Source organism: Mesoplodon mirus, assembly GCF_964341445.2.
Source record: "Mesoplodon mirus genome assembly, chromosome: 4".
In the NCBI taxonomy this organism is placed as follows: Eukaryota; Metazoa; Chordata; class Mammalia; order Artiodactyla; family Ziphiidae; genus Mesoplodon; species Mesoplodon mirus.
In genome coordinates, this window is record NC_138979.1 from 30940616 (window position 1) to 30954413 (window position 13798).

The 13798-nt window shown below is 40.7% G+C and overlaps 1 protein-coding gene across 10 annotated transcripts in view; it reads left to right on the forward strand.

Moving 5' to 3' along the window:
* TJP1 (tight junction protein 1) overlaps positions 1-13798 on the forward strand; it is a gene marked incomplete at its 5' end in the record, with an annotated part of 252576 nt that overhangs the window by 191321 nt on the left and 47457 nt on the right. For all 10 annotated transcript variants that reach the window (XM_082618294.1, XM_082618296.1, XM_082618298.1 and 7 more), the window contains 4 exons: positions 6009-6285; positions 10632-10735; positions 11316-11484; positions 11787-11934. In XM_082618294.1, the coding sequence (XP_082474420.1) occupies positions 6009-6285; positions 10632-10735; positions 11316-11484; positions 11787-11934 (698 nt within the window). The remainder of the gene's footprint in view (positions 1-6008; positions 6286-10631; positions 10736-11315; positions 11485-11786; positions 11935-13798) is intronic.

Consider the following 13798-nt stretch of genomic DNA (forward strand, 5'->3'; position numbering starts at 1 on the left):
GGAGGCAGTGAGGGGTGCTTTACAGTAAATGCTGCCCGAGAAGGGCCTCAGCCATGGGGCACCAAGAGTAGCAAGGCAGGCAGCCTTTTCTCCATTCATAACAGGGCCTTGGCTGCCTGTCCTTTCCACATGCTGGCCTCTTGCTCCTTGTTGACCTTTAGCTTCGATGTTGTTTCCTCAGAGAGGCCTTCTTTGATCACTCTTGGTGGTAAGAAGCTGCGGTATTAAGTGTGGAGCAGCCCTTTGAAGAAAGTGAGTCACAAAAGGAAGAGAAAAGGTGATAGCTTGGAAATGAGTAGCGAGACGGGAATTGAAAATGAATTTGCAGATTAGTAGGAAGAGGACAGACTGGAGGTAAAGAGGGAGAGATTATAGTTATTGGTACCTGGCTTGGGGGTGTGGTGGTAATTGATGAGGATAGGTCTTGGAGGTGGGGAGGGATGAGAATAAGCCCCTCTGAAAGGGTGTCGTTCATGCAGGAAGAGGATCGAATTGTCTGAGACCAGGAAGGAAGACCAAATAAATGAGACACTGAAAGCATGTGGGAGTGGGGATGTGAAGTGGCACTGATCTCTATAAATCAGGCCTAGTGACTGGCATCTCGGAGAACAGTTTCGGGATACCTGTGTTAGCAAATTCCATGGAATTTGAGGCAACAAGAGGTAGATGAAAGGATTGTTGAATAAATGAAAGAATTCTTTCAAGTAAAATGAATTTATAGAGGAGAGCCTAATCAGCCGGTGTGGGGATGCAGCCATCTGAAGGGGAAGATAATACAGGACAGGGTTCGTCCTGGCACAGGACCGACGGGTCAGGAGAAAGTAACTTCCCCCCAGTTTTACTGAGATACAATTGACATATGGCACTATGTAAGTTTAAGGTGTGCAGCATGATGTTTTGACTTCATGAAATGATGACATCAATCATCTCATATAGATACAAAATTAAAGAAATGGAAAAAAAATTTTTTTCCTTGTGATGAGAACTCTTAGGATTTACTCTCAGCAACTTTAATTACATTTATCTTGTTGAACATTATGTCCTTAGTACTTATTTATCTTATGAAGGGAAGTCTGCACTTAAAAAAAAATTAATTAATTATTTTATTTTTGCCTGCATTGGGTCTTTGTTGCTGCGTGTGGGCTTTCTCTAGTTGTGGGGACTACTCTTCATTGTGGTGCGCGGGCTTCTCATTGCGGTGGCATCACTTGTTGCGGAGCACAGGCTCTAGGCATGCCGGCTTCAGTAGTTGTGGCTCGCGGGCTCTAGAGTTCAGGCTCAGTAGTTGTGGCACACGGGCTTAGTTGCTCCGCGGCATGTGGGATCTTCCCAGAACAGGGATCGAACCCGTGTCCCCTGCCTTGACAGGCGGATTCTCAACCACTGTGCCACCAGGGAACCCCTAATTTGTACTTTTTGATTGCCCTCATCCAATCCCCCCACCCCCTGTCACCTTTGTAGCCACAAATCTGACCTCTTTTTCTATAAATTTGTTTGTTTTTCAAGTATAATTGACCTATAACACTGTTAGTTCCTGTTATACAACATGGTGATTCTATATTTCTCTACATTTCAAAATGGTCACCAGGATAAGTCCAGTTATGATATGTCACCATACAAAGATACTAGGTAGTTACTATGTTTCCTGCACCATACATTTCATACCCATGACTCATTTATTTTGCAACTGGAAGTTTGTTTGATCTGTCTCACCTGTTCCTTTCCCTTTGGCAGCCACCTGTTGTCTGTTCTGTAACTCTATTTCTGTTTTGTTATGTTTGTTCATTTGTTGTTTAGATTCCACATATAAGTGAAATCATACAGTAGTTGTCTTTCTCTGTCTGACTTATTTCACTTAGTGTAATACCCTCCAGGTCCATCTGTGTTGTTGCAGATGGCAAGATGTTATTCTTTTTCATGGCTGAGTAGTATTTGTGTGTGTGTGTGTGTGTATCACATCTTCTTTATCCATTCATCTGTTGATGGGCACTTGCTTTGCTTCCATATCTTGGATATCATATATAATGCTGCAGTAAACAGAGGCATGCAAATGTCTTTTCCTTTTCCTTTCTTCCCTCCCCTCGCCTCCCCTCCTTTTTTTTTTTTTTGGCCTCGTGGCATGCAGGATCTTAGTTCCCCGACCAGGGATTGCACCCATGCCCCCTGCAGTGGAAGTGCGGAGTCCTAACCACTGGACCACCAGGGGATTCCCATAAATGTCTTTTCTAATTAGTGTTTTTATTTTCTCTGGGTGAATAGGAGTGGAATTTGCTGGATCATATGGTAGTTCTATTTTTAATTTTTTGAGGAGTCTCCATACTGTTTTGTGTAGTGGCTGCACTAATTTACATTCCCACCAACAGAGCATGAGTGTTCCCTTTTCTCCTTTTCTCCACATCCTTGTCAGTGCTTGTTATTTGTTTTCTTTTTCATTATTGCCACTCTGACAGGTGGGAGGTGATATCTCATTGTGGTTTTGATTTGCATTTCACTGATGATTAGTGATATTGAGCATCTTTTCATGTGCCCGTTGGCCATCTGTATGTCTTCTTTGGAAAAATGTCTATTCAGATCCTCTGCCCAGTTTTTAATTGAGTCGTTTGTTTATTTTTTGACATTGAGTTGTGTAAGTTCTTTGTATATTTTGGATATTAATCCCTTGTGGGTCATATCATGTGCAAACATCTTCTCCTGTTTCATCGGTGGCCTTTTTGTTTTGTTGATAGTTAACTTCACTGTGTAAAAGCTTTTTTAGTTGGATGTAGTCCTGTTTATTTGTGCTTTTGTTTCTCTTGCCTGAGGAGGCATATCCAAAAAATATTTTTAAGACTGATGTCAAATAGTGTACTGCCTGTGTTTTCTTCTAGGAGTTTTATGGTTTCAGGGCTTATATTTAAATCTTGTATCCATTTTGAATTTATTTTTGTGCATGATATGAGAGAATAGTCCATTATGATTCTTCTGTATGTAACTGTCCTGTTTTCCCAGCACCATTTATTGAAGAGGCTGTTTTTTTCCCCATTGTACATTCTTGCCTCCTTTGTCAGAGATTAATTGCCCATGTAAGTGTGGATTCATCTTCTGGGCCTTCTATTCCATTCCATTGATTTATGTGTCTGGTTTTGTGCTAGTACCATGCTGTTTGATGACTGTAACCATATAGTATAGTTTGAAATCTGGGTGCATGATGCCTCCAGCTTTGTTCTTCACTCTCAAGATTGTTTGTTCGTTTTTTGCTATTTGGGGTCTTTTGTGTTTCCATATAAATTTTAGAATTACTTGTTCTAGTTCTGTAAAAAATGCCATTGGCATTTTGATAGGGATTGCATTGGATATTTAGACTGCTTTGGATAGTATGATCATTTTAGCAATATTAATTCTTCCAGTCCATGAACTTGGTATATCTTTACATCTGTTCCCGTTGTCTTCAGTTTCTTGCATTGGTGTCTTTATATTTCCAAGTATAGGTGTTTTACCTCCTTAGTTAGATTTATTCCCAGGGATTTTATTTTTTGATGCGATTTGTAAATGGGATTGTTTTCTTAATTTCTCTTTCTGATAGTTCGTCGTTAGTGTATAGAAATACAACAGATTTCTTTGTATTAATTTTGTATCCTACAGCTTTGCCGAATTTATTGATGAGCTCTAGCAGTTTATTCATGATGCCTTTAGGATTTTCTATAGAGTATCATGTCATCCTCAAACAGTAACAGTTGTACTTCTTCCTTTCCAATTTGGATTCCTTTTCTTTTTCTTGTCTGATTGCTGGGGCTAGGACTTCCAACACTAAGTACAATAAAAGAGCGACAGTGGGCATCCTTGTCTTGTTCCTGATCTTAGAGAAATTGCTCTCAGCTTTATACCATTGAGCCCACCATGTTAGCTGTGGGCTTATATATGACCTTTTTTATGTTGAGGTATGTTCCCTCTATATGCACTTCGTTGAGAGTTTTTTTAATCATATGTAGATGTTGAGTTTTATTAAAAGCTTTTTCAACATTTATTGAGACGATCATAAAATTTTTCTTACTCAGTTTGTTAATGTGGTATATATCACATCGCTTTGTGGATATTGAACCATCCTTAACTTACATCCATGGGATAAATCCCACTTGATCATGGTGTATGATCCTTTTAATGTATTGTTGAATTCAGTTTGCTAATATTTTGTTGAGTAATTTTGCATCTATGTTTATTATTGATATTGGCCTGTAATTTTCTTTTCTGTGTGATATCTTTGTCTGGTTTTGCTATCAGGGTGATGCTGGCCTCATAGAATGAGTTCAGAAGTACTCCTTCCTCTGCAATGTTTTGGAAGAGTTTCAGAAGGATACATGTTAACTCTTCTGTAAATGTTTGGTAGAATTCACTTGTGAAGCCATATGGTCTTGGACTTCTGTTTGTTGGGAGTTTTTAAATTATTGATTCAGTTTAATTACTGGTAATTGGTCTGTTAATATTTTCTATTTCTTCCTGGTTCAGTCTTGGGAGGTTGTACATTTCTAGGAATTTGTCCATTTCTTCTAGGTTGTCCATTTTATTTGTGTATAATTGTTCACAGTAATCTCTTGTGATCTTTTGTATTTCCGTGCTGTCAGTTGTAACTTCTGCTTTTTCATTTCTGATATTATTGATTTGGGCCCTGTCTCTCTAGTGCTGGCCCACTGGTGGGTAGAACTGGGTGGCTGGTTCTGCGGCCAGGGGTCCTAGTGTAAGCTTGCTGGTGAGCAGGCTGGTTTCAGACATCACTGGCTGCAGGGTTCGGGGTGTTCCAAAGCTTGTGTAGGCCTACTGGTGAGTGGGGCTGGATCCCAGAGTGGCTGGCTGATGGGTCCAAGGTGTTTCGGAGCTGGTATCGGCCTACTGGTGGACAGGGTCAGGGTCCTATGTGTCCCAGGGCTAGTGCCCAGGGTAGGCAGGCTGGTCCTGGAGTCTCTGGCTGCAGGGCCCTGGGGGTCCAGGGGCTGGTGCCGGCCTACTGGGGTGGGCTGGGTCCTGACTTAGCAGGTACAGGGCTGTGGTATCCCGGGGCTAGAGAAAATCATTTAAATATCGAAGCATGACAACTCATCAAACTTGGGAGGAAGGCAGTTGAAACCAGGAGGGAATTGATGGACTAGGAGAATAGGAGGGCATGGAGGAGTCAGACATAAGATGGACATGGAGAAGTTTCAGTAGATCAGGGTGTCAGAAGTAGAAGACAAGGAGTGTTACTCAAGAAGATCTTGCAGATCTCTGATGAGATCAAATGTATACTGGTGTGAGAAGACAGAGTGCAGTCCAGGGATTAAGAGGCCACTCAGTCAGAAGGCAGTGCAAATAGATCTTGATCTTACAGAAAGTAAAGGAAATAAGTGGACAGGGAAAATTGAACCAGTATCAGAGTCAATTGAGGAAAGAAAGCCAGAGGAAGGAATTTATACATAGACCATAAATTACAAATTTTGGAGAGAGAGAAACTAAAAGTTTGTATTGGTAGAGTATCATGGAGTTATTAGCTCCAGTACAACATTAAGTTCAGTGTTAGTGTGGAAGTACAATAAATTTTTCTCTTAGAGTTCCAGTAGGACAGTTGTGGGCCTTGATACTCACGGATTCTGAAATTTTTAAGGAATCAAGTTGGGCCTGCAAGTTTGCTCTGGTTTGGTAACAACTACAGTATATTTGATTGTATTAGAGTACAGTGCTCCCTCCTTTATTCAGACCACCAGTAATTATTAGTTTTCCTGTAAGCTTGTAATTATTACACATAGAAGGTCTTCTGAATTAATTAAGAACTTTATTAGGCCCTCTATTCCAAATTTGCTTCTTAACCAGATCTGTTTACAGGAGAGCAGAAAAGATAACCAATATAGAAAAGTATTCCTTAGTAATTTGTTATATTTGTGTATTATATCTCTTATCCATAATTAGTATGAGACCAGAAAAATGTGATTTTCCTCTCTTAAGAACTGAAAGTACATATATGAAAATCAATCAGCTCATATTGTAATCTTTCTTATTTGTAGACCATTCGAAGGAAAAAGAAAGTTCAGATACCAGTAAGTCGTCCTGATCCTGAGCCAGTATCTGAGAATGAAGAAGATAGCTATGATGAGGAAGTACACGACCGGAGAAGTGGCCGTGGGGGCCTGGTTAACAGGAGGAGTGAGAAGAGCTGGGCCAGGGATAGAAGTGCAAGTCGAGAGAGGAGTCTGTCTCCACGATCTGATAGGCGATCTGTGGCTTCCAGTCAACCTGCCAGACCCACCAAAGTCACACTGGTGAAATCCCGGAAAAACGAAGGTATTTTCTACCAACTCGTTTATCATTTTCACATGAAAATTTTAAGACTAATTTTAATGAGAAGTAAATTTGCCATCACTTTATATCTTTGCTTTGTTGTCTTCTGTTTTCTTCATTTTTGTGTCCTGTTGCTTTAAATCAAATCCTGTGATGTCAGGCTTCAGGGGTCATCTGTTTCCTCTTCCTGAATCATTTTGTTGTAGCAGATAGTACTTCACATAAACTGTCCAGTAGTTGGATTTTGGATTACTTCTTGTGAGTAGAGTAGGCTAATACAAGAAATGTCACACCATCACCAAGTTGCAATTCAGTGTTTTACTTAGCTGTCAGGATCAGTAGTACCTACATCTGGGTAGAAATCACTGGATTCGGAGGGAGGGCAGGCTGCCTTTTCTAAATGGAGAGTTGGAGGGAGAGGAGCCCCCACAGGATATTGCTCTAAAAGCAAAGGACTTGTTTGTCAAAAAATTTTGAAACTGAAGCCTAGCTGCCTCCCCTCAGGTAATCACATTTGATACAAATGAGTCTGATTGTGGCTTCTTGCTGCCGTGGGTTTGTCTTTCCCATGCAGGAAAGCATTGATGACTGATCATTTTGATAAAAAGGTGTAAGAGTATTTGAAGGCTGGCTCTGATCCGCTTTACTGAAACCTGACATGTCTCCTGGTTATTGCTCCCCACTGCCCTCATCCATAACCGACTTCTCAGTCAGACTGTGTTCAGAGCTGTTTCTCCTTGTTCACCACCCACTCTTCAGCCCTCTCTCTCTGGTATCTGCTCCCAGAAAAGGTCATACTGAATCCCTTAGAAATTTCTAGTCTTTCTCTTACTTGCCTTTTCAGTACCATTTCACATAGTTAACCACTCCCTATTTTTTTTTTTGAATTTTATTTTATTTATTTTTTATACAGCAGGTTCTTATTAGTTATCTATTTTATACATATTAGTGTATATATGTCAATCCCAATCTCCCCGTTCATCCCATGCCCCCCCACTTTTCCCCCCTTGGTGTCCATACGTTTGTTCTCTACATCTGTGTCTCAATTTCTGCCCTGCAAACCGGTTCATCTGTACCATTTTTCTAAGTTCCACATATATGTGTTAATATACGATATTTGTTTTTCTCTTTCTGACTTACTTCACTCTGTATGACAGTCTCTAGATCCATCCATGTCTCTACAAATGGCCCAGTTTCGTTTCTTTTTATGGCTGAGTAATATTCCATTGTATATATGTACCACATCCATTCATCTGTTGATGGGCATTTAGGTTGCTTCCATGACCTGGCTATTGTAAATACTGCTGCAGTGAACATTGGGGTGCATGTGTCCTTTTGAATTATGGTTTTCTCTGGGTATATGCCCAGTAGTGGGATTGCTGGGTCATACGGTAATTCTATTTTAGTTTTTTAAGGAATGTCCACACTGTTCTCCATAGTGACTGTATCAATTTACATTCCCACCAACAGTGCAAGAGGGTTCCCTTTTCTCCACACCCTCTCCAGCATTTGTTGCTTGTAGATTTTCTGATGATGCCCATTCTAACTGGTGTGAGGTGACACCTCATTGTAGTTTTGATTTGCATTTCTCTAATAATTAACCACTCCCTATTTTTTGAAATAATGTTTTCTCTTGGCTCCTGTAATGCTGTGGGTTTCAAGGGTTCCTCCCTCTTTCTTTTCTGTATCCTTCGCAAGCTCATTGTCCTCATCCTACCTTTCAGTGTTCTGTGGATTTCTGTTCTAGAATCTCTTTTCTACTTCATATAACATCTTTAGGAAATCTCATGTCTCTCAGTGTCGTGGGCTGCTCATGATGGCACAGCGCCTTCCCTAGGTCCAGTGTGTGCACCCTGGTGCCCCAGCTGACTCATTGGCATGTTCACTTAGGTGTTCGTCTGCATCCCTCAGATGCAGCACATCTCCCTCCTGAAATGTTTCTTATGAAATATCCCATTTCATATATTCCTGTCTACCTGGTCTCTCAAGCCAGCCGGGGCCAGCATGGTGTAGTTTTCCATGACATCTTTTTCCCCCTGCTTTCCTATGCCTGGTTAACACCTTCTAACTTCCTAAACACCACACTTTACTGTCCTACTCCTCCTTTCTCCACCACCACCACCCTCATCCAAGCTACCAGCATCTTTTTTTTCCCTTCCATCTTTATTGAGGTGTAATTGACATTGTATATTAATATGTAAAGTTGTATTACTTAAGGTGTACAGTGTGATGGTTTGAGGTATGTATACACTAGGAAATGATCACCACAATCAAGTAATCAACACATCGTTACTTTTTCCTTTTTTGTGTTGTGGGGCACGGGGGGTGAGGAGCACCACACCACTGTCTATTAAAGTGACTCACCCAGCCTCATGATCCAGTTTCTGGATCTCCCTGGTCCATTCTGTGGAGTGCTCCACATGGTTACAGGGTCCTCTGGGATGCTTCTCTGTCTGACTCTTGCCCTACACTTATGACTTCATCAAACCTGCCTTGTCTTCCCTTCATACCTTCTGGTGCACTTGTTTTTAACCATTCTGTCTCTACTAGTGCGCACACGCACGCACAGACCCACACCCGTGCGCGCGCGCGCACACACACACACACACCACCCCCACCCAACCTCATTTCTCAGGTTTATATTCTTTTTTCTTTCTCTCTCTTTTTTTTTAACCCCACATTTGTTTATTTATTTATTTTTGGCTGTGTTGGGTCTTCGTTTCTGTGCGAGGGCTTTCTCTAGTTGTGGCAAGCGGGGGCCACTCTTCATCGCGGTGCGCGGGCCTCTCACTATCGCGGCCTCTCTTGTTGCCGAGCACAGGCTCCAGACGCGCAGGCTCAGTAGTTGTGGCTCACGGGCCTAGTTGCTCCACGGCATGTGGGATCCTTCCAGACCAGGGCTCGAACCTGTGTCCCCTGCATTGGCAGGTGGATTCTCAACTATTGCGCCACCCGGGAAGTCCATTTCTCAGGTTTAGTGTTAGTATTTCTTAGGTAGAGTTTCAGCTTTAGCATTTGTTTCTCAGGGAGGCCTTCTCTGACCCCCACTAGGCACAGAATCATGTATTACTCCATCCGAACTCTTCATCACACTGGTAATTGTGGTAACGTCTTTTTCCCTACTGACTAGGGAAGCTGCTAGAGTGCAGGGACTGTCTCAGTTGCTGGTTTTTATCTCTAGAGCCTACCACCTAGTTAATATTTACTAAGGAAATACTTAGAATAAATGAATACATTAATAATATACAAGGAATATTTTAGAGTCATCTCTGTATTTTGGTCATTTATAATTTTTAAATCTTAAATAAGGACAGTCTTTTAATCAATACTTTCTTTCTGTGAGATATAGTCACCATTTCTAAAGCACACATAGTTTGACTGCCTAGATCCCCTAGAAGGTCATTTTCTTTTTTTTACCCTGATTCTATTCCTGCTTGTGAACACTCTTTGTATATTTGCCTTAAGTTGAACTGTAACTGATGTAACTTTTAAAAGCTTGAGTAGCAGGTCTGCTAACTTATCCCATCTTAAAAACAGTTTTGTTTCCCCTCTTGTTTTTTGTTTTGTTTTTCTTTCCCAGTAAGACTCAGTCCTACTCTTTCTCCTAACACAGCCGGGGCAGTCCTGTTCCTATTGACATTATACTGTTAGTTGTAGTCATTGTACAGCTTTGCAGGCCCCCTGGACAGTTTTCTGGACTCTCCTGGGAACTTCTTTAACTCTGACCACTCCCTCACCCACAGGTGCAATTAATGTTGCCACGCTCCTGGGCACTTCGGGCACTTTGTTGGTTGTTGGAAGGACTGGCATCTTTAACTCCTCCCCACATCTGCTTGGCTCGTTTTAAGCCCTTGTTTGAGTGGTGCACACTGATGCTCTGTGTATGTCTCTCAGGGAGGTGTTCAGGATTCAAAATACTTTTGCTGTAGGAACTGAGGAAAACAAAACCAGTATATGCATGGTAATACAAGTCATCAACAAAATCGTAAAGCATTCCAGAGTTTTCCTTTTCAGAATTTTATTCTTTAAACCTTCTGAGAAGCTAGTGCATCAGCATGACACCATCAGAGAGAAATGGTAATCTCTTCGGATTTTTCTCTCTTTCAGTACAGTGAGAGCATGATGTGTTAATCTTTTGTTTGAACCACGCACTTTCCTTTTGCTTTCACACTGACAGTGAAAACTTTCTGATGATTAGAGGAAAAGTCTTCTTTGCAGGGAGGCCAAGAATAATTTCTTATTATTGATTGTACTTAAAAACTCTATGCGGTGATTATTAGTTTCATACTTTTAAACTCTATTTAAGAGTCTTGGGATTTTACTAAAGACATTTAAATATATTGTTTCAGAATATGGTCTTCGATTGGCCAGCCATATATTTGTAAAGGAAATTTCACAAGATAGTTTGGCAGCAAGAGATGGCAATATTCAAGAAGGCGATGTTGTATTGAAGGTATAGTCATATTCTTACATTTTGATGAACTGCAGTAGAAAACAAGTTCTAGTGTGACCACATAGCTCCTGTTCATGCTTGAAGCGAGTTTGCCAAAAAGAATTAAAAATCAGTATTTGGGGGACTAGATAGTTTGCCACTGGCTATTACTACATGTCAACACTGACGCTTTTCTTTGGGCATAGAGTCATCCTAGAGAATTAATAGCGCCAAATGTATATTTTTCACTAATAGGAGTTACTTTGTAGATAGATTTGTTTGTTGTTCCACATAAAGTGGTTTTGATAACTCCTCCAGATATTATTGATGTGTTTTGTTAGCTTGCCCATGAGTAATAGAAAGTGATGGGGAAGAGGTAGAAGATGCTATTTGGGCTTTTCTGGCAGAGCAGCAGTGTAGTACAGATTGTATTATTTCAGTAAGGAGGAGTACTTTGATAGTTTAGGAAAAGTGTAAAGGGAATATTTTGGTTCTCAGAGCAAGCCCAGGAGTAGTCTAGATATTCCTGTTCATGTCAGACTAAGTTAACGTTTATATTTTTGTCATTTACCTTCAACCTATAGTTTCTTTTCTGTTGCAGATAAATGGTACCGTGACGGAAAATATGTCATTGACAGATGCAAAGACATTGATAGAGAGGTCTAAAGGCAAGTTAAAGATGGTAGTTCAGAGAGATGAGCGGGCTACCCTGCTGAATGTCCCTGATCTTTCTGACAGTATCCACTCTGCTAATGCCTCTGAGAGAGATGGTGAGTATGGCTCTGTTTGCAGAGAACCTTTAAGTGACCTGTTTCTTGAAGTGGGAAGATTTGACATTTTAGAATGAAATGATAACTTTCTATAAGCCAGACACCTTCAAAATATAAGAATTCAAAAAAATTTTTTTCTGTTGACAGCTCACCAGTATCGAATAGTAGCTGATTATGTTAATGCTTAAATCAACCATTTTATATGAAATTATATTTAGTAACTTGTTTCTATTATTATTGGAGTACCTTATATTTTACTGTAGTCATTTCATGGGAAAATAAACAGCTCTTTTGTTTAACAGACATTTCAGAAATTCAGTCACTGGCATCAGATCATTCCGGTCGATCACACGACCGGCCTCCCCGTCACAGCCGATCACGATCTCCTGACCAGCGGTCAGAGCCTTCTGACCATTCTAGACAGTCTCCACAGCAGCCCAGCAATGGCAGGTAATCATGCTCTGTTGTTTAAAATAAAACAGGTGTGTGTGCTTGGTACATGTTTCTGGTTTTGCGTAGAAATAAAATTAGAAGATAGGTTGTCTTTGGATTACTTAAATTAGGTTCGTGTTTCTTTATCAATTTAGGTATTTCTTATCTAGAATAACAGAGGTCAGACTGTTTCATAAAAGGCCAAAGAGTAAGTATTTTAGGCATGTGAGCCAAGTCTTGTCACTACTCAGCTCCGTCTTTGTGGCACAAAACTAACTAGACAGTATGTAAATGAATGGGCATGGCTGTTTTCCAATAAAACTTTATTTTTAAAAAGTTGGCTCTCAGCTGCAATTTGCTGACCTACTGCATTAGAAGATGCTAGCAAGCTTTAGGACAAGTTAACTATATATAGTAAAAGTCCTTTAGTGGAGAGATTAACCTGGACTTTGGTTTCTGCTTTAAAGTACACTGTCTGGTATTTATGCCAAAGGGTCTGCTATGCTAGTAGTTTATGACTTAACCTGAGTTTATAGTCTCTGGGGTCACATATACATTTGAGAATATGAGGAAAATTATGACTCTTCTTTCCAGAAAAATGCACATGTACACATACATGTAGCACTTTACATAAGAATTTTGGAGATTCCCGGGGCTCTGTAGGCCACCAGTGGACCTAGGGTTTAACAGCAATCCATATGGATATCTTCTGTAGACACTTGAAATTTCAAGTCCAGAGCTGACCAGTTTAAGATTCAAGGTGGTGATTTGGGACTTACTGCATGAGGGTGTTAGCTGAAGCCATAGAAGTCACTAAAATTGCCAAGAGAAACAATATAGATAGAACCCCAGAAGTGGACCACAGGGAGTGTTCCCTGAGGAAGCTGAGGAGGCAAGGGAGAAGTCCCTCCCTGGGAGAGAGTTATCCTCAAGATTGTCAGGAATCATACAGATAACAGTTGTTATGCACCCCTGAGTTTAGATATTTGTGAGGCTGATTCTCTCTGAATTTCAGATTTTAGACATATAAATTGTATTAACCCTGATCTTTGTAATTAATGTTATAATTATTCTTTTAAGGAGTATTACAGTATGTCACATGCAAAATGGACTTATAATCGATTATTAGTTTTAACTGCTGCAGGTTAACTTATTAATTCTAAAAATCTCCCTGACACAGCACAGACCTTATCTGGAAAAGGACAGCTGCTGCAACATGTACACAGTGATAGAGCTAACATCCCTGATGAGTCACGGGGAGTGGCTGTAATTGTAACACAGTTCTCTCACCGAGAAGCTAGGCTGGCATCAAGCAATTTGGACATGATTTTCCTTTAAAAAGAAAGAAAGAAATGCTTATCAAAATTTTGGCCATTTATATTTATTGTAATCAAATTCTAAACCTTAGAAAGTTCTTTTTTTTTTTTTTTTTTTTTGCGGTACATGGGCCTCTCACCGCTGTGGCCTCCCCCGTCGCAGAGCACAGGCTCCGGACACGCAGACCCAGCGGCCACGGCCCACGGGCCCAGCCGCTCCGCAGCACGCAGGATCCTCCTGGACCGGGGCACGAACCCGCGCCCCCCGCATCGGCAGGCGGACTCCCAGCCACTGCACCACCAGGGAAGCCCAGAAAGTTCTTTTTGATACTTACTTTTTTCCATTTAGATTTCATAAACACTTGACATCTGTAACTTTAAAAGTTGAAGAGGATTAAAAAAAATTTTTAACTATCTTCATATTATATTGGGATGTTTTACTTTTCTTGGGACCCTCAAGTATTCTTTATGGGTAACACCAGTTATATGAGATCTTTTAAAAATACAGAATCCTGGGCCTGCTTCTCAGTTCATCTGAGGAGGAGGCAAGGAATACTTTTTAAAAG